The 20,439-nt window shown below is 40.6% G+C and overlaps 1 protein-coding gene across 1 annotated transcript; it reads right to left on the bottom strand.

The window, feature by feature from the left end:
• Positions 1–3,560: 3,560 nt before the first annotated feature.
• On the bottom strand, positions 3,561–20,115 carry CHMP4C (charged multivesicular body protein 4C). Its single transcript, XM_064649944.1, has 5 exons — positions 19,719–20,115; positions 12,824–13,001; positions 11,433–11,547; positions 8,360–8,468; positions 3,561–6,144 (listed from the first exon to the last, which is right to left on the bottom strand). Exons 1-5 carry the CDS (start codon positions 19,912–19,914, stop codon positions 6,080–6,082), a joined length of 663 nt encoding a protein of 220 aa, XP_064506014.1. The 5' UTR covers positions 19,915–20,115; the 3' UTR covers positions 3,561–6,079.
• Positions 20,116–20,439: the final 324 nt, after the last annotated feature.

Below are 20,439 nucleotides of genomic sequence, written 5' to 3' on the forward strand. Positions count from 1 at the left end.
TCTGTTCTGCTCTGGTGAAGCAGCTGTTGGCTCAGATTTCAGTTTATTCAGACACAATATGTGCTCTAGACAGATTCTCAGGCTACATAAATTAATGTCTCAACTAGTTATCACTTTCCTTCATCATTATTTTCTCCTATTGTCTTCTTTATAAAATTCTTTATAAAATAACCCCCTTTGTGCTCACCCACAAGTGCCTGATACAACACAGATAAGATCCGTTCTCAGATTAGTGCTGTTACAGAACTTCTTGGTTCACACAGGAGGATTTTTTTCCCCTAGCTCAGTAAACTGAAGTGACACATTTTGCTGACAAGCTTGCAAAGCACTGGGAGCTGGAACCTGAAAAGTGTGAGGTGGTGTCTGCTAGCCACGTTCCGCTATGAACTTCTGAAGCTGTGAACCCAGCCATAGGAAGCGTTACCACAGGACAGACATGCTCTGAACCCTCACAAGGGCTGAGACTTGAATGAGAAAGTTCACAGTTCAGTGTCAGCCTGCTGCAATGACATTCAGCTGCAGCCAGTCACTGCAAGGCACAATTTGCTGAACCAGTATTCAACTGTTCCTTGAAAATGGGTACTTTTGACTGATTTAAAGCTCTGAGCTTTATCGTAGCTCCAGTTTGTCATGGCATGAGTGCATAAAGAGGGGGCTGGTGAACTTCTGCATGAAGGTCTCCTTCTGAGTTCCTGCATCAGTCCAGAGCAGGGAACAAAGCTGGGTGCCAAGGTAGCCACAGACAGAGGCAGGGAAGAGAAGGAGGCCAGAAAAGCAACCAAGAAGGTGGGTTAGTATTTAAAAGAGCATTTTAGCTTTGAAAAAGTGGGGATTTGTGGAGGGAGCAGGAAGGGTGGGAGGGTTTCACCCCTGCTTTTTGAGCTGCAGGCTCCAGCCTGCTGGAGTTTCGTGATGTACACTGAATCCAGAGCTCCTCCTGGAGGTCCACAGAGTCCCAGCCCCTCAGCTGACAGAGCTCACTGCTGCTGGGCAGCGACAGCAGCGCACCAGGCACTCCAACACCCCATATATATATAGGGTATGTACAGTAGGTAGGTAACACAACAACCATACATATGCCTATATGTTGGCAGTCCTAGCTGCCTCCGGTTAGTTCAGCCCCTTGGGTAAGCTGAGTCCAATCACAAAAGTAAAGCTAAGACATCTGGATATATTTACATATGAAATATATCTGAAGACTCACATTCCTCCTAAAGTGCATGTTTCATTTTTTGATGAAAGAGTGCTAAACTCAGGATGGGGATGGGGGGGTTGCCCATGTAAATCCTGTTTGAACCCACAAAACACTCCTTGCCCCTTAAAACAGTAAATCTGTGAATGCTCATGTCAGAGCAGTGGGAGGTATCAACACTCATTACCTCCATGGAAACAGACCACCAGCTCAGACCAATTGGCCTTCCACCTATTTTCTTAAATTTAGCTCACAAACCACGGATCCTCGACTTAATATACACCTTTCTATTCAATCCTAGGAGAACCAGCTGCCTGCTGTTTGAGAAGGCTAGCTGAGGGGGTACCTACACTGCCCTGCTGGCCTTAAAAACAGCCTGGGTAGCACCAGCTGGTGAGGCAGCACATGGGTGTAAAGAATTTGGGCTTGTCCCTCACCCAGCCTCTCCAAAACGGCTTTTGCCTGAAGCTGATCTTGGCAAAGAGGAAGACAACAATCAACTGTATCACAAAGCAACTGGGGAATTACCAGAAGACTGTAGTTGCAGGGAGGGAAAGTCATCTAAGCAGACACACAAACAAAACATAAAAATGCAAGGATGTGTAGTGTGCAGGAGAGGAGGAGAGCGAGGCAGCAGAGGGGCCAGTGTGACCCTGCCAGACACAGCCATCCTAACTATACAAGGTTGTTCAGGAGTTTCTAATCACACATTAACATTTCATAACTATACCTTCTAGCTTTATCTGCAGATATTGCAGATATTGTTCCCAAGTGTATAGTTCAGCAATGGCCAGGTAATTACATGTTGATAACAAAACAATAAACCACTTGAACTGCGATCAAAGTCACATCAACCAGGTACATTTTTCCTACAATATACAGCTGACTGAACAGTGCTATGACAGTGGGTCTTGCCAGCCTCTGCAATGGGGACAGATGTGAGAAAATAGGGCAGCTACGTGAAATTACAGTATTTGTAATTGCTTAAGATGTTCAAGCTAATCCCTGCTGTTAAATCATTTCTGAGACTAAAGCTTCCTCCTTATGTTTCTAAAAAAAATGACATCATTAAAATAATATAAGCTCTACATCATGAAAAACTGTGATATTTTCTCATTGCAAACATTCCCTATGCACGCCCAACCCATTCTTCCCCCCCCTACAGCCATATACACAGCCAGCATGTGTATATGCTGCAACAGTCACTGGACATTTTGTGACACCTTAGGGATTTAGAGTCAAACACAAGCTGCCCAAGCAATTGAAATCTTTCAACACCAGACAACTAACAGCGGTCTCAAATCACTGCTCCAGCACTTCATACATATGTATAAATATAAATGCGTGTATATAAAATGGGAGACACTGTGCACACACACTCTAAGGAGATTCTAATGAGATGCGTGAAAAAATGTATTTTTTGTGTCACTTCACATTTGCCTATAGTATTTTTTTCTTTTTTCATGTTTAAAAGACTTGATAATTCTTTTCAACTAAGCTCTGGAAAATGAAAAACACATATTTCTGAAAAATGACGAGATGTTTGGGTCAGAGGTGGGGAGAGGGAGGTATTTTGGGCACATTAAAATAAAAGGATCTATCACAACGCAACTGTTAAGTGAGAAGGAATGCAGCCCAAACACCAAAGCATACACTGGGGTGGGGTTTTTTTATTGGTTGGTTGTTTTTATCAACCAAATCACCTTGGAAAAATTCTTGAATTCTAATGAAAGATCAATACATCAAAAAAAATGTTTCTGAATATTCTCATATCCTCTAAAGAGCACTGTATCCTAATGATAGTGTAAGGAGGGTACTTACACTTTTGCCTGATAGGAAAAGAATTTTAATGCAACCATGTAACACAAACATGACACTAAAATATTTATTTGCTATATGTATATATTAATTATTTTCACTTTTTATTAATATATTTTCACCTTTTTAAAGCTATCCAGGTTAAAAATGTCCAAGCCTGTTCAGAGAAGTAAACATTTTCAAAATAAATAAGGAACAAGAAAGGAAGTCAGCTATAGTACACCATCTGCTGCCACAGTCCTCTTGTAAAATATGTTCCAGTTAATAGAGAATACATTTACAATAACATGTTGACACTATTCACTCTCGACTGCTTACATACTGAACAAATACCATCTTGACATGAAGTGAGACATATGTTTGAAAAAATAAAGGGCCATTTGTTCCAGTGTTAACTCAATTTACACAGGAAAGAGCCACTCCCTCAGCTGAATTAAATCCCTAGAACCCCTTTGCCTTTGAAGAAAACCAGCCTCCCAAAGAAATATAGCAACAAGCACTTCGGTTCTGGCAGTCCCTGGTGAATATTGGTTTGTGTACATCACTACAGTGTTTCTCACGCAAATGACCAATTTCATTTCTTCACCTTTCATAAATGTTGTTCCTCAAGTGTCTGGTCTGAGATCAATAAGCTGAAGACATCTGAAGCTTCCCAGGATCAACACTTGGCCAAAACATTGTTGGAGATCAGCAGTCAGACACTGGCTTGTAAAGGAGAAGACCTTCCCTAGGACTTTTTCTCCCCCGTGAAGGGTGTTCACATGGAAAATGTTTACACAAAAACAGCAGGTCCACATTTTCCAAAGCAGACTGAAAGTCACTTTAGTTTCAAACTGGAGGCTTAACAGACCTATTTTGGTTAGGTTGCAGAGCGCTTCAAGTATGCCAAGTGCTACCTACATAAGTGCCAAGTATTGGTAAGCTACTAATTTGATCAAGAACAGATGCTAAAAGCCAGTTTTTCCAAGTAACCACGGGACTATGTTGGCACAGCCTCGTATTTAGCAAAACCACAAGTGTCCACAAGCACACAGGCAGCCTTGCACAGTGACGCAACCAGTGCATGCTAATACATTCCGTACCCAACTCAGAGACTTGCATAGACTGCACACCTTGAAAACAGGATTCAAGCCAGAAAAATTAGCAAACGGATTTGAAATAACTCAGAATATTTGTTATTTTGTAAAATAATCCTGCTTTCAGAATCATCTCATCCTGAATTTCATCAAGCATTAAAACCAGTAGCATTTTATTAGTGTTTGGTTTCCTGCTGAAAGTTGAAAATGTGTTTTTAAATTTATGGCAGTTCTTTCTTTCTTTCCTTCTTTCGTTCTTTTTCAGTTTTGTTTTTAAAACAAAAATTTAATAGTTCCAGATCTTCTTTACTCACAAAAAACCCAGACAATTTTCCTGGTACCTCCAAAATTTAGGACAGAATTCACACACTTAATTTTTTCCAGTAGGAAATTTATCCAAAGTAAAGTGGCAAGGCTTGATTCACCTTTCATATGGATACAAACCAAAAGCAATTCCACCACAGATAATGAAAGTCCTGACAAACTGAATCTCTCCACAGGGTTTATACATTTTGGTTTTCATCCATGGAACTCATCTTGAAAGGTTCTGAGTATGCCATGTCCAGAAACACACATTTCCTTATGCTTAACCCAAAATCCACTGCATTGAAGATTATTGTAGCCTGTCAAAGCTAAACACCCAACAAATCACAGGCTAAAGTCCACAGGAGAAGGAGTCAGCCTTCTTTTGCTACAGATCTACAGAAACCAAGTGTCCCACTATTCCTCAAGTGGTTCAATCATCAGTAAAATTTAAATTCATTTGAAAATAAGAAACCTAGATCAAGGACTGCTTCCTACACCCCAGTGTTTTAGTATTTCATTGTGACTGACAGCAGGCTACTACAGCATAGAGCTTCAGTCTTATTTAATAAACTTTCTAAGTACAAAGCAGCCTATTTAATTTTTGGCTGGCATTTGAACAGTGATTTCCCATATATGCAGTAGTTTAGCACTCAAGAGTGGCATTTGTTCCTTAGGCAAAAAACTGTCACTTGGGCAATAACTCATCAACTTTACAAGTAATCTAGAACTTTTAACCAGGGTTAAAAAGGCATTTCAAGTGCAATGCACCAGTATTACTTCCATTCATAAACTGAGTAAGAGAAAAGACCCGAATGCTCAGAAATTAGAACTATCTTAAAATTATATCATTAAAAATGTGTTACTAATTTCATTGAGGATGAGTATTATCATACAAAGTAAAGACTCACACTAGAAAGACAAGGTAGAGGAAAAATAGACAGAAATTTTTTCTGGATTTTTGACAGGGTTAGTGAAAATCAGTTTTGTTTGGCAGGGATCTATATGAACTTGGACATTTCATTTTCTTCAATCACTGTAATTCTACAACCAAGTTGGAAATAGTTCAAAATGCAATTCAAGCTGACCTATAGAAGTACATGGGATGTTTTTGCCAAAGTTAAAACAAAACAACCTATCCCACTTCAGAAAACCTACAGAAGAGTCTCCTCTTAATATCTAGGACACCATAAGGTGCTCCAGGCAGATGTTTAAATCTTCATGCCCAAAGGAATAGCTGTTAGCTCTTGGGCTCAAAGGAACTTGCAAGTCAGGGCATGTATAAAGCTGAAAACAGCTAATATTCAAATAGTCTGAACCAAATAACCCTTTAGTATAGGGCACTGATGATTTACTTAACTTTCTCATTTCAGCAACGAATCCAGATCTGTGCGTAAGTGAGCCACATAGGTTTCACAAACCAGAAGATATGGTAAAATATAAATAAAAAATAATAAAAACTCTTACTAATAACAAAACAAATCTGTGACGAATGCTGAAAAAAAAATTGATGCTTGGAGGTTTTAGAAACTATTGCAATTTTCGTTTGCTGTTTTTTAAACTAGTGTTGTAATATGGCAGTAACAGCCTGTATGAAGTGCAACCACACTAAATCAGTAAGGTTATAAAACAGCATTGCAGCTCTTTACACTTGCACTATAATGCACAGTGTTATAAAAAGACCATGCTCTTATGAAGCCCAGGCAGCTAACTTCTTCATTTCATCTTCATCCTCTGCTCTCCTTCTGGTTGATGCTGCAGAGAAAGAGACAATAATCATCAACTAATGTAACAGTCAGAACCATTTTATCTGTTAGCATGAGGACTTGCATAGTGCTTTTCAGTTTGAAGATCTCAGATCAATTTACTGAGTAGCAAGTTGAACACGGATAATACAGGAATGAAGCTCATGAGAGATGTGACTATTTTGCCTGACCATTATCTCACACATAACCCTGAGGTTAAAAATACAGGTCTGATGTAATTCCTACTGAAAGACTCCTGCAGAAAATACATTTAATCTCTAAAAGCTGTCACAGACAGAAAATGCCCACAAAGAATGCTGCCAGTTCTCTCACCACCATGCAAACAGGCACGAGTGACCTACCCCGGCCAGCTGCACATCCTGCTACCTTTCCAAATAGGGCTGAAAGGTTCTGCGTATGCAAGTCCAGTCTCCAGATGAACTCATCACATTTTAAAGGGAGGTGTCATTTATTAAAAGGAACAAAGAAATTCCTGAACTTACTATGCTCAGGTGACATCAGTTAACTACTGTGTTCACAGCATCAGCAATCCCCAGCTCTGTATCAGCTCCCACACAGACTTTCTCCCTTTGCACCCAAATGTCCTATCACACATCTGCATTCACCAAACTGAAACCTTGCCCAAGTAGTCTTCATTTGCTGACCTACAAACTAGATGCCCTACAGCCCAGGTTCAATCTCAGGCTGTCTCCATCTGTGTATGGGTTGTGTGTGTCAGGACTGGCACCTCTCCCAATGCCAGTGGAACACTGTTGCTGGGTGCATCACCCTCCTGTGCAAGTTTATAGCAGCCAGCTGGCTCCTGCCTGCAGCAGCCACAGGGCCAGGAGCAACCGTGCTGGGGGATGGGGGGGTGGGACTGCAGCTACCACCTTCAGGAAAAGGATGCAGGAGACCACAGGTTCTGTCCCTATTCTGCAAATGCCACTGGCTCACTGTGTGACTGGGGAAGGTCACTGTACCTTGCTCCATTCACAGTTTCCCCATCTTCAAGATCAGGAGGGTAACATGCATCTCTAATTAGAAGCATTATAGATCGATTAGCTGTACTGATTTTGCTTGTGTTTTTGTAAGCACTGAGTTTCAGAAAACATAAGCCAGTTTTGCAAGGCCTTAAACTATATAACTGTAACCAGCTAATTTTGCCTGAAGTAACCATATAGACAGATGAAGTAGAAAATTAAGATAGTGAGAAGTACATGGAGATAGCCTGGATTTAATAAAAATGTCAACTGCCATAGCTGGAAGACAATGCATGAACAAGCTATAATTGACCAGAGTGCAATTTGCACTGCTTTTCTAAATTTTTTATTTTTTTTTTTACTAGCTGTTCTGCAGTTGACTTCCGTAGATGAGGCCACAATCTCAGTCTGAATGTTTGAAACTACATCTCAGGATTTAAATGCCATCTGCCAAAACACATGTAATAGTCTATGAGTCAGCCTGGTCTAGGTAACCTGTTCTGCAGCAGAACACACCATAAACAACCTGTGTCACATGTGTGCTGCCCTTACCATGAAATATTTATATTCTTTTACTAGCCTCAGTACACAGCAAATCTTTCAGCTGATAGAGGACAACAGGGACATGGTGAAAGGTGGAGTAAAGGTTGTCTGACTCTGGCTTAATTCAAAATGAACAAGGCAGAACTACAGAAAAATAAGACTACAGCTTAAGACTACAGGAATAAGCCTGTTCAGTAGAAAGCAAGCAAAGGAATGAAAATATTTCTTTAAATGTGTGCTTCCTGCTGCCTCCTTCCTTTCTAATTAAAACACCAGTGGCAAATATCAAACCACTACCCCACAAAGCTGGATCCTTGTGATGCTAACATTTTGAATCTAGGTCAGACTCTAATTAAAAGAGACTAAGGATTTAATTGCAAAAAAAAAAAAAAGTCTTCCCATTCCTCAATAATCTCACTACATTTCAGTTGGAGATTCATCAGTATATCTGCAAGGTCAAGTTCCCTGAGTTTGTCTCCTCAAATCTACAGAGAATTTAACCCTAAATGCCTTCATAGAGAAAAACAGATTTACACTCTGCTTTTTCTGTTAAACAGATACAAAGGTAAGAAAAGGAATTTATAACACTTAAAAAGTTAAAACAGAGTTAAATACATATCTGAAACTCTCTTTTCCTCTCCCCTTTCTCACAGCATGATTTAATAATAAGAAATGTAAAATGGCAAGCAGGCAGTTTACCAGGGCGAGAAGGCAGCGATGTGGACGGAACACTTGGCAACCTGACATCTCTCATTCCCTTGTTCAGTTCTTCTTGCTCCAGTTCTTCTAACTCTGCCATCAACTCATCCTAAATTCAAGGAAAACATTACTTACAAATTCATTGTACTGACAGGGATCGGAGGCAAGGGCACATTTAAACATCATGAAGCAAAGCACTACTGAAGAAACAATTTACACCTGAAAACACATATCAAAACTCAGCATATTAAAAGTATAATTTTTACTAAATATGGGCAATAACGATAAACCTCAATTGAACATTGAAAGAAGGACCATGGAAGTTAGAAACAGGACAAAGAACAAAATTAGAAACAAAACTGACAGCAGTACAGTACTTGTAGAAAAGCCAAACACAGTGGGAAAAAGCTTCTCTGCTCTCCTTAGGTTTGTTCCAAATCTAGACACTGTACTCTTCAATGGATTCTAATTTTAAGATGCTATTTCTCCCATTTTAAAAAGCAAACAGCTTTGGTTATAAGGTAGACTGCCATTAAACATTATGCTTCAGCCTTATAACACAAGTCCAGGATTATATATAATTTCAAAACAGCATTGGAATCAGAACTGTCCTCTGGGTCTTGCTATTCACTCTTGAAGCACACAACGCTCTTGGGGTTTCAGCTGCAGAAGCTGATTTGGACAGATGATCTAATCCACTTGGATAATGCTAAAAATAAAAAAGCTGTACACTTCTTAAAAAAGCAAAGAACCTACTCCTTGGCTGGAGGTTCCTAAAGAAAGGAAGCTAAATGTTAACATTATTTGTAGAGAAATGGACCTTTGCCACATTGATAAAATGGTTTAAAAAGAAACAATGGGCAAAAGTGGCTGAGGAAAATGTGTCTGTGTAGCAAAGAGCTACAAGGTAGTGAAATAGGCTTTGCCTACACATTTATACTTTGTTTATCACCAATGCAGAAGTTAAATGATAGTTACATAGCCATCACTGGCCTTCCTACCTAGATTTACTTTCTCATGGTTTTATAATTTACGGCCAAAAAATGGCTACAGTTTGCCTACCTGCCCTAGTTTACAGTGCAAATCCTTGGATATGATCTAAAAATTTCAGCATCAGGTCTACACCTGATGATGTTCAATTCCCAGCTGATCTCTCAAGGAAATGTGCAAGTTGGAGCCCCCTGTTTTACTTAAGCATTTAGCTGAAGTGCAAATCTGCTTGTACTTTAAATGCCTCAGTCAGTGCTGTGCATACAAGCTTCTTAAAAAGTTAGTGTCCAAGCTGTTGTGAAGTCAAGGGCAACAGGTATTTCTGAAAAATTCTAGATGGTCATCTAACCCCCTTCCATGCCAAATCAGTCCTTTCCAACCTCCACTGAACAAGAAAACAATTAAGAGGAAGTGTCAGTCATGACAAGCATTCTTTAAAAAGATGTGAACGAAACAATGATCATGAGCCTACACCTTTAACATAATAATGTAAAGGCTAGAACATTTGCTCTCAAAGTGGAGACTCTAGTTTTAAGTTCTATTCACTCTTGAGAACAGACTTACCTACTAATTTCCCACAACTCAAAAACTGTTCTAGAAGTAGGCTGTGGAGCATTGCAATAGCTACAACAAATCCCCTTTCTCCTCTTGAATCTAGGCCTCTGCAAGAGCAGAGGGAAGATACCATGTGAACTTGCAGTTTCCAGGCTTTGTCCGCTGGATAGTGTGTATTTCACATTTGATTATCAGAAACAGGACTCCAGGCAAGGATCACCCCTCCCAGAGAGCATTCTACTCAGGCAGGACAGAGCTTTTTTGCATTCTTCATGACAAACACTGTGTCAACCCAGGGAGAAAGAACCCTTATGTTTCTGTGCCTCTCTGGAGAAGGAGAAATCACACACTTCCATGATCTCCTTACACCCAAGGCACATGAGTGAAGAGAAAATGCATCCCAGAGTGTGTTCAAAACGGCCTCCAAAAAAATAAAATTAAATATCATCCTCCAACACAAATCACCTCATAACTGAGCAATTAAGTCATTGATTCTAGCACTCTCAAGCTGCAGTGGCCTGCAAACCAGATTTTCCACTTACTGCCCAAGTGCTGTAAGTATTAGGCTCCTATGCAAAAGCAGGTGCTGGTACAAAGATGTCCCATGTGCCAGTGGCTTATGTCCCAGAACAGGAACCACGCACATCAACTTAGACTAGTACCTCTTAGGAACTTTCAGATCAATCTAAAACATGCTTACTAAGGCTAGGCCCCCAAAAGTTAAGCACTGATGAAAAGTAAGACACTGTACAGCTGCTTGGGATCGCACTATGTTTTTCAATTGTTTGAAGCCCAGTTTATACAGGCCAAATCCCATTCCTTGTGCCAGTAATGCACGTGTTTCTTGGAAAGTCTATTTACATTTGAAGTGGAAAAACAGGAAAGCAGATAATGGGAACAAAATACAAAGAATTATTCCTATTTTCAACAAATTATAACTATTGAATGAAAGGAAGAAACCTTATTGCCTCCAATGGGTATTACGTCTATGTAATGCATCTACTTCTGTAGAAAACCTGGAAAAAAAAGGAAAGGACCTGCATGTCCCAGCACCAAAAATGACCTTAAAAAAATGGTCCAAATATTCAGAATTGTGAACAGCAGCCTGTTCACGGCGCAGGAACTGCACTTAGTCAAACGGATGTCTATTTGGACCACAAAAAAATTATATGTTTCAGTGTCCACTTAGAGTAGTACAAATTACATGTTTTAGTGATCTCCTCCTTCCAGGTTCAGATGAGAAAAACAAGTACAGGAGTGTAGTTAAAAATGCTTTTCTTAAAATTTATATATAAATAAAAGTAGTTTTTATATTTTACATATATATTTTAGTATATATTTTATATATTAACATATTTAATATTTTTATAAAAATTATACACTTGTCCTAGATAGAACCAAGGAATTTCACATCCACACCTTTTAAGAAACAAACCACTGCACAACCAATAACTGTGGAGTCACAGCCAATAACCAAATAACTGTGGAGTCATCTAACAACTAAAACTCACAGGCCTGAAGTACTAACCTCATCAAACTCATCACCAAAGGCGGCTCGGTTTGAGATAGCATCTGAAATTTCCTGGGCAACATCTTGCTGTTCAGTGATATCTTGCATCAAATCATCAATTTTGTTCAAGTCCCTGGAAAGATAACATGGAAACATATTTTTAAAGATATATCATTCAAATCCTACAGAAGAGACTCACTGGAACAGACTCTATTTTCTTTTTATGCCCATGGCTGTATAAACAGCAGAACTCACAGGGAATAATTTCCTCACCCAGACCTTAACACCTACACTAAAAGCTTCTGTGTGCTTTGGCCAATCCAACTTCTTCCACTTTGGGATTATAACAGAAGTTAAGCTGCAGCAGAGTGTGTTTCTCTCCCCCTCGGGGCTTCTCAGACCTCTGCCAGGCAACAGTCACACGGCCGGGCAGATCCCCCAAGGTCAGTATCTTTATGGGCCATTCAGTACTTAAAAGGGAGCTTGTAAGAAAGATAAACATTTTTGCAGGGCCTGTTGCAATAGGCCAGAGGGTAATGGCTTTAAACTTAAAGAGGGTCAGTTTAGACTTGACACAAGGAAGAAGTGTTTTACAATGAGGGTGGTGAAACACTGGCACAGGTTGCCCAGAGAGGTGGTGGATGCTCCATCCCTGGAAACATTCTAAGTCAGGCTGGACAGACTCTGAGCAACATGATCTAGTGGAGGATGTCCCTGTCCACTGCAGGGTGTTTGGACAAGATGACCTTTAAAGGTCACTTCTAACCCAATCTATTCTATGATTACATGGATCTTTCTTGATGTTAAGCTTTCACCAGAACCGAGGGCAACTTAAGAGAACTGTACCCCATTTAAAGACTTCCCCTTATTGTTAACTTCATTATTGTTTCAATTCCTGTTTGCTTCTTCCATAAAAACTTTTCTGATTTAACTCTGTTTATTCAGGCAGGAAAACACCCCTTGAAACAACATAGGACATATAAAAAAAAAAAAAAAAGAGAGAGTAATTTTTTTTGTCCATGTCATATTTTTATTTGAGTCTAACCAGTACTTTGAATCCCACGATCTAGCTTATGGATTCTGAGGAAAAGAGTTCACTTAGTTTCTATAACTAAATTTTCTTCTGGACAAACCAAGGGCAGAGGCCAGTCTCCACTGCCAAGATAGACAAAAAAAACCAGGTAACACACAGATCTCACTAGTTAAGTGAACTTCCTTTTAGACTCAATGTTAGGAAAAGATATTTTTTTGCCAAATATAACACTGCAGCACCAATAGCATTCCTTACATGAGATGCCTGAACCAAAAATGAAGTAAAACCTGTCTAACTTGATACAACAGTCTGCAGTGATGGAATAGTTTGAAAGTGGTCAATAAGCTCAATTTGAAAGCTATTAGAAAGCACTTACATATTTTCATGTACTTTTTTCATAGCTTGTGCAGCATAACCCATATTCTTGAGCACTTCTGTGTTCGTGTGGGAATTTTCCAATGCCTCTCTCTGGAACTCAATGGTCGAAAGCGTCCCATCAATTTGGCTCAACTGTTTCTCATATCTCTTTTTCCTCTTCAGTGCTTGTAAGGCAGCTGGAATAGGAAGAGGCAAAGTGCACTGTGTGTTTTCATAGCAAAATGCAAGGCCAAGTAGTTCAGCACCAAGCTGACCTCCAGAATTTATAATTCTCACCCTCCTACCTTACTAGCAGGGAGACAAACTTTGACCACACCACATCAGCAGCCTGTTTATCACCAACATGCTGTTGCATGAACATGCTGGGAAGCCTCTTTTAGATTAACTCCTTTTAGAACCACAGGGAAGAGCAGCTTCTTCCTCCACTGCGGGAGATCTTGAACTCCATCCTGTGCACACAGGCAGAGTAGAGAAAATGGGGAAGAAAGAGAAAAACATGAGAGAAGAGTGAGAAAGGAGAAAACAGGAAAGGAGAAAAGAAGAAGTTGCAAAACATAAGCAAAACCTAAAGAAGACAACATAAGAAGATCTATCATGATAACCACACCTCCAGCAATGCTGCTTTCTAAACTTTGTCTCAACAGCAGTAACTGTGAAGTGCAATGGAAAGCCCAAATGGCCCGACCAGGCAGGTGGGTTGGATCAAAGGAGGACACATTTCTCTGGCTTTCAGCTGCATCTGTTTCTTACAATCACTTAGGAAGATGATCTTTAAACCTTAGAATTTGAAAACATATAGAACTTTGTAGACAAAGGCACAGTCAAACTCAGCTACACCCCAGTATCTTTGTAAATTATCAAGATTAGTCTTTTATATTTGCTAAGTTATGAGCAGCATACTTTGCTCAGAGTAAATCATTACCAGAACTTGGGACTTTCTCTTGGCCTCGGGGTGTGGAACACACACAACCTCGCCACAAGCATTTCCCGACCACTGGCCCTTGCAAACTACAGATGTGCCAGGCAAAAAAATCACCAAACAAAACCAGGAGACTGAGTTAATCCATTGTTTTTTCAATGCTATTTACACCCATATTCCTCCCCTTGTCTTCTACATTTAATTTTTTAATCAGGCTCAGAGCCTGCAAGCAACAGCCGTGCAGTCCCTCATACTCAATCAACAGCAGCAACTATTGTTGCCATCCTTTCAAATAATTGCTCATGTACAATAATACTGAACCTTGACACTGGGGTACACAACTTTTCAAATGAAGTTAGGATCTCTCCAAAGAGGGGGCATAGATTTTTGATGTATAACACCACACTAGAAAAATTAGTGCTTAGTTGACAAATGCTTGAATCAATATGGTCAGAACTGCACACTAGGAGCTGTGGAAGGACAGGTACTCACACAGGCTAAGATTCTAGAACATGCAATAAGATGTTTCAGGACAGCAAACCGCAATCATAACACATTAATCACAGTATTCAAGTTCAAGGTTTTCCCAGGTTTTGGGGGATGGTCCAAAGATCATGCATATTCCACAGAAGATGCCTGAACACCAGATGATGTCTTGCAAATGGCAAATGTGAGAACTGTAAAATTCTCACTGGCAATTCCAAAATAAATCATTTTTACTTAATCCCAAACAATCTTTACCTACTTATTACTTTCCTATTTATTTATGCTTATTATTGGTAGTGTTAGCACACTAGCCATTTCCTTCCTTAGGTTTCCTCGAATCAAATTTGATCCTGGATTCTTCCTAGGAAGCTAAAGATTACAGACAAATATAAAAGTCTGAAACTGTACCTAACATGAGCTGTGCCAGAGAGGACCCTAAAGCCTTGTGGACAGAGGAGCACTAACCAGCTGATGCAGAAAGGCTTCAATTGGAATAAGCATCTACCACAGGGCAGTATTTCCAGCCAGCATTATTCAGAAATGGGACTCTGCAATGGTGCTGTTTTTATTGGCCACTCAGAGAGAAAATGGATTTCCGCAGTGGCACAAAAGCAGTTGTTTTTAAAATCCTGAAGATCATTTAATTAAACCACACCCAAATTAAGAAACCACAGGAGAAGCTAAAGTCCTTGACTTCACCTATTCATAAACATCTTTTCCTCATTATTGTAGTGCAGCATATTATCTTCATTCTCTTTAGTTTTACCAGTAACTTACAGAATAAATCACTTCAGAGGAAATTAATTCGTCCTTCTTCATTATCAACCAAGGCATAATAATTCCCCACATCACACTATATGATTTTCCTGATTTGTATTAAATAAATGCCCTTTATTGCACAGTGGTTTGTTATAATAGCTCCTAGACCACTTATGAGTATTTCCTTGTTATTTGAAATCTATTTTTCTGTGTTTTACAGAGTATCATGAACTTTTAGTGCTTTTCTACTGCACATTACAAGCATTTTAAACTTTCTGTGCAACTCTTACAGGATTAAAATGCTTCTGCATTATAATGCTACTGCATTATAATTACCAAACTGCAGAAGAACATATCTCTCAAAAAAGAATGAATTGAGCACAGAACACAAACTTACTTTGATGAAGATCTAAGAATGGCACTGAAAAATGGTGCTGGCCATTCCAAAGATCTCAAAAAGGAAGACAGCCCAGGGAGGATAGGTCTAGCAGGAGCAGAGTCTGAGGAAGCAAGTGTAATTAATAGCAATTGAAGCAGGAAGAGGTGGAGGTCTTCTCCAGGAAAAAAGAAAAAAAAAAAAAGCAGTATCATATACTTTTTCAGTTGTGCTCCAAAGAAGCTGATTCAAGTCCTGCATTTCATAATGGTTAACCATTGGCTGGGCTTTAGCACATTTCCTGTACTTCTGAGTCCAGCAAGCAGGATACAGCTCATAGATTAGGAAAAACTGCTTTTAATGTGAGCTTCTATTTTATAGTCAAGATAAGTGCCTGGAACAACAGAAGACTATTATGTCAGTTTAAGTATGCATCTGAATGAACTACTATTATTAACATACAGAAGAGCACTTTTCCAATATCACTAGTATGCTGATACTTTATTAAAGAAGAAAAAATAACTAGCTGGGCAATAGTAATCCTGTCCACACTGAGTATCCAGGTTTCAAAAGGAAAGTAGTGAAATAGGAAGAGTTGTGGTACCCTTCTCATGGTTTCATGACAGATCACAACGAAAAGAGAGCACAATGGTAACAACGCCTTCACCTGTCAAGCCCATCACCAACACTCATGAGTACAGGAAGCACCAATAATCTCATCTTCTGAAGTAGAAATAAATGGACTGTCTAGTAATCCTTAAAATTCCCAGGAAGAAGGAAACAAGTGTTTCTTCAGAAGACGTAACATCATTGTGAAAGTGCTGGATCTCATTCTTGGATATAGCTCACAAACCTCCACTTCAGTCCTGCAAGGGATCAATGGATTGCAACTTCTGATCTCCCTTACACCAGGGACAATCAAAGGCAATGCTGCTGAGGCCATAAAAATCATAGGACCCTAATTAAGTTCACTGCCAGTATGCATAATACTTAAAGCCTTGTGGAGGAAGCCACACACAGTTACAACTGAATTCAAGAGCAATAATGTACTGAACTAGTTATAAGTATTCCAGTTCATGGCAAGACGCTTGAAACATGATCATGAAGATCATGTTTTTTGCTGCAACTTGCAGAACAAAGACACAACTAAGGGCTTCCTCTTACCTCCCTGCCAGAATCCCTCATTCCCAATCTGTCCCTCACCCTTCCACAGGCATGACTGTCCTGTCCATAACACACAACTGCCACACCATTGTTTGGTTTCAGTGGCCTCCTGGTTACAACCACCTCATTGAAAAGGAATGCTACAGGGCTACATAAGCACAGCACAAACATAACACACGAACATAACACACAGCATCTACCTGTAAACCCCTCCTTGCTATTTCAGTTTTCTTCAAAGGTTTTGTCCTCAGTAGTACTATGTGGTTCTTTACAGTTGAAATTTAATTCTATTCTGGATGGCTTCTTTTAACTTTATTCCTTTCATTTAGATTTTTTTTTTTTTTTTAGTATCTGTGAAAGACTCTAGGCTGAAACAACACATATTCATATGTATGTTATTTTCACAGTTACTAGTGCACTTCAGAAAATACATTTCCTTTTAAATAGAGTTTTCAAATATCCAGTATAACTTTCTGTCCTTTAATTTTTCCTGTATGACCTTCAAAATAATGGAGAAGAAAGGCCAGTTCATCAATGGAGTTGGCAGCTGTGTACTGGCTGAAACTGAGATACCCCAAAAAGTACAGCAAGACATAAAAAACAAAACAAAACAAAACGCTCACAAAAAGTGTGAGTGAAATGGGAAGAGATTAAAGGCAGTGTTAACTGTGAAAAAAAATACTCCTTATCATCACATAACCTCTGCAGAACAAATTCCAACAAACACTGTTGTTTCAAAAACCCTGAAGCTGTCTAGCCACAATAAGATACTAATGGGGAATGCTGGAAATGTATTTAATAGCCAATTTCAGACTAGGTACAGGAACTGTGGAGATACTCACTTCATAAAGGAGAAGCCAGAAGTATTTAAGTGATGTTTCACATCTATTTGCATAGCTAACGCGTTACAGCTTTTACATCAAGTAAAGCCTACTGATGTCACATGAACCCATTCAAGAGTCATATGAACTCATATGAGAAATTGCTGGTGCTTGAATCTGCTCTCTCTTGTGTTAGTATTACTGACTCAGACTCACCTAAAAATCAAATAAGATCATGCTAATTTGATACATTTTCTATCTCTAGATAGAAATCTTACTCCAGTCTCGAACAGTTCCATTTTAGTTTCCACAAGCTTCTCCACAGATGCAATTAAGAAAAATTAAAACCAAAATTAAAATTAAAAATTAAGAAAAAAAACCACACCCACATTAAAAATTACCTATGAAGTCCCTTTGAAACATTAACAATGTAGATTAAAACCTTCATTCTCTCATTTGTGTGTATGTTTACATAATGTTACATACACACAGACGCTGGTTAGAACAGATTTTCTCTGAACTATACAGTACAATACACCGTATGTATTATGCTGTTATATGTAAATCAACAGCAATTAAACTGTAAAGCAACTGACATATCAAATGAAGACATATTATTGGAGATTTCAGTTCACTCATTATCCTGCCAAATTCAAGCACTTTGGCACAGCAAGGTTAGTTTATCTCATTTCTCCTCTGACTGTACTTACACTATGTTTGTATGGATGCAAAAAGTGGCACTTTTTGCAGTGCCAAACTGCACTTCGTGCCCTACTCCTGCCTCTTTACTGTCCTTAACTGTTGGTGCCTGAGCAATTGACAAGATAAAAGGGAGTTATTTTAAACTATGATCAGCTCAACAATCCACTTTGCAGCATCACTCCATCAACAATTTCATAGATTAAAAACCAGGGGAATTGCATACTGAGTACAGAAATGCAAAAAATGATTTGGAAGAAAAGTTTCAGATATCAAACACTGCATGCCTGGATTTAACCAGGAATTTCTACAGTCAAAAGACCAGCCTGTTTTCTTGCATCAGATCTCCAGCTTGGGCTTTTGCACAATGAACTCAGCCTCAGGAGCAACCCAATCACTTTGTCCCATAGCAAATTAGTTTCCAGTTGGATCACCTTCCTGAACTAGCTCACTGCAACAGCACAGAGATTCTCCAGCTGAAGCCAGGGGAGTAGAAAAGTGTGGGACTGTGACAACCCTGACAGCTCCCATGCTGCAGAGTGCTTAGGCTTAGATGTGCTGCTCAACTGGCTTTACTCCCTCTGACTGTACCTTCAAACCTGTCCCATCTTGACCCATGATTTTAAATCCTTTGTAACTAAAAGTTAGTTAAGTTAAATGGTCTTTTGCTAATACTTGTTAAATGCTAAAGTGTTACAAATACATTATAGGGCTAACCAAAACACTTCTAACATGCAGCTCCTCACAAGTTCTAAGTTACATGGCATTATTTTTTAAATTATTAAATAACAGAAAGAGTAGACAAAAAGCTACCTTGTCATTACATCAGAAATCTTTAATTCTAATTTTTCTTCTGTTTCAAAGCATTTAAAGAAAAATACATCTCAGAGGAGACAAACAGGCCTCTAGTTGACTTCAGGAAGTAATTAATCTGTTTCTCAAAGCCCTTTATATCCCCAAGACACTGACTACCATCATTTGCTTCCCAGAGATGAGAACATCTGTACATGCAGGAGCCAGACCTTATTACCCCTTACTATCTCTCTTTTGCAGCTAACAGCAGCCCAGACCAGTAGTCTAATGCTCTAAACTATCATTCACTTTTTGGTTGTATCATGTACATCCTACATGATTTGAGGCAAATCACTGAATCACTTTGTTCCTCAGTTGCCAACAGTGGGGATAATATGCATTTATTCATGAATACAGGAGATCCTCACATCCTTCAGCTCCTTTTCCACCTGCCCAACCAATACTCAATCTCCAAGCTGTGATCCCCTCCCCACACTGAGCAGCAGTATTTTGCATTCCACGTATCCAGCCGACACATGCGTCCACTGTGGTGCAAAGCACGTGTATCGCATAGGGAGCCACAGACAGTAAATTAGAGAGGAATAAAGCATCCTATTACCACCCCACCATAATGAATACACAGTACACTAAACACTAACAGATGCCAAAGACCATCCCGCCTCGCGTGTGTTGATACTTGCTGGGAGCCCACAGCCGACTCACACTGCACAGCTGACCCGGCCCTGCCACAGCCCCGGCGAGACCCGAGTCCCTCGTTCCGAACAGACCGCAGGACCCAGAGGCGCTCCAGCCCTGGGATTTAAAGCCTCGCAAGCCCGGCGGGGGCGGAGGGCAGCGGGGTCCGGCTCGCACTCACCTCGCCTGTTCTTGGTGCCGTGCTGCCGGGCTACCGCCAGCTCCCGCTCGATCCGCGTCTCCAGGTACTCCTGCTTCTTGCTGAGCATCTCCTCTGTCTCCCGCAGCCGGGCAAGAGCCTCCTGCGGCGAAGGCCCTCCGCGGCCCTTGGAGGCGGCCGACCCGCCCCCCTTGAAAAACCTGGAGATCTTGCTCATGGCGGCGATCCCGGTTCGGCGACCGCCGACGGAAAGGTCCAGCCGGCCCGGCCCGGCCCGGCCCGCAGAAACCTCCCTGGCCGGCACAAGCCGTGACGGAACTTCCTGAGCCCAGGGCTGGCGGCACCGCACCTGGCGGCGGGGCGGTCCCGAGGGCGGCCCCGAGGAGGTCGAGCTGCCGCTGCCCTCCGCCACCTTCGGGCAGGGCAGGAGGAGCCGGGGAGCTCCGCGGGGCAGCCGTAGGGACCCGGGCCGGGCGGGTGGTGCCCGCGCTGCGGAGGCGGCTGTCGAGTTTGTGTTTCTCCCCCATTTTTTCCCGTGTCACAGAATCACGGAATGGTAAGGTTAGAAGGGACCCCAGTGGGTCATCTGGTCCAACCTCCCTGCTCAAGCAGAGTCATCTTAGAGCACAGGATTGTGTCCAGACGGTTCTTGAATGTCTCCAGCGAGACATTCTCTCTGGGCAACTTGTTCCAGTGTTCGGTCACCTGCACAGTAGAGTTCTTCCTCAGCCTAACTCTCTCA

The sequence above is a fragment of the Pseudopipra pipra genome, chromosome 1, assembly GCF_036250125.1.
Source record: "Pseudopipra pipra isolate bDixPip1 chromosome 1, bDixPip1.hap1, whole genome shotgun sequence".
NCBI lineage: Eukaryota > Metazoa > Chordata > Aves > Passeriformes > Pipridae > Pseudopipra > Pseudopipra pipra.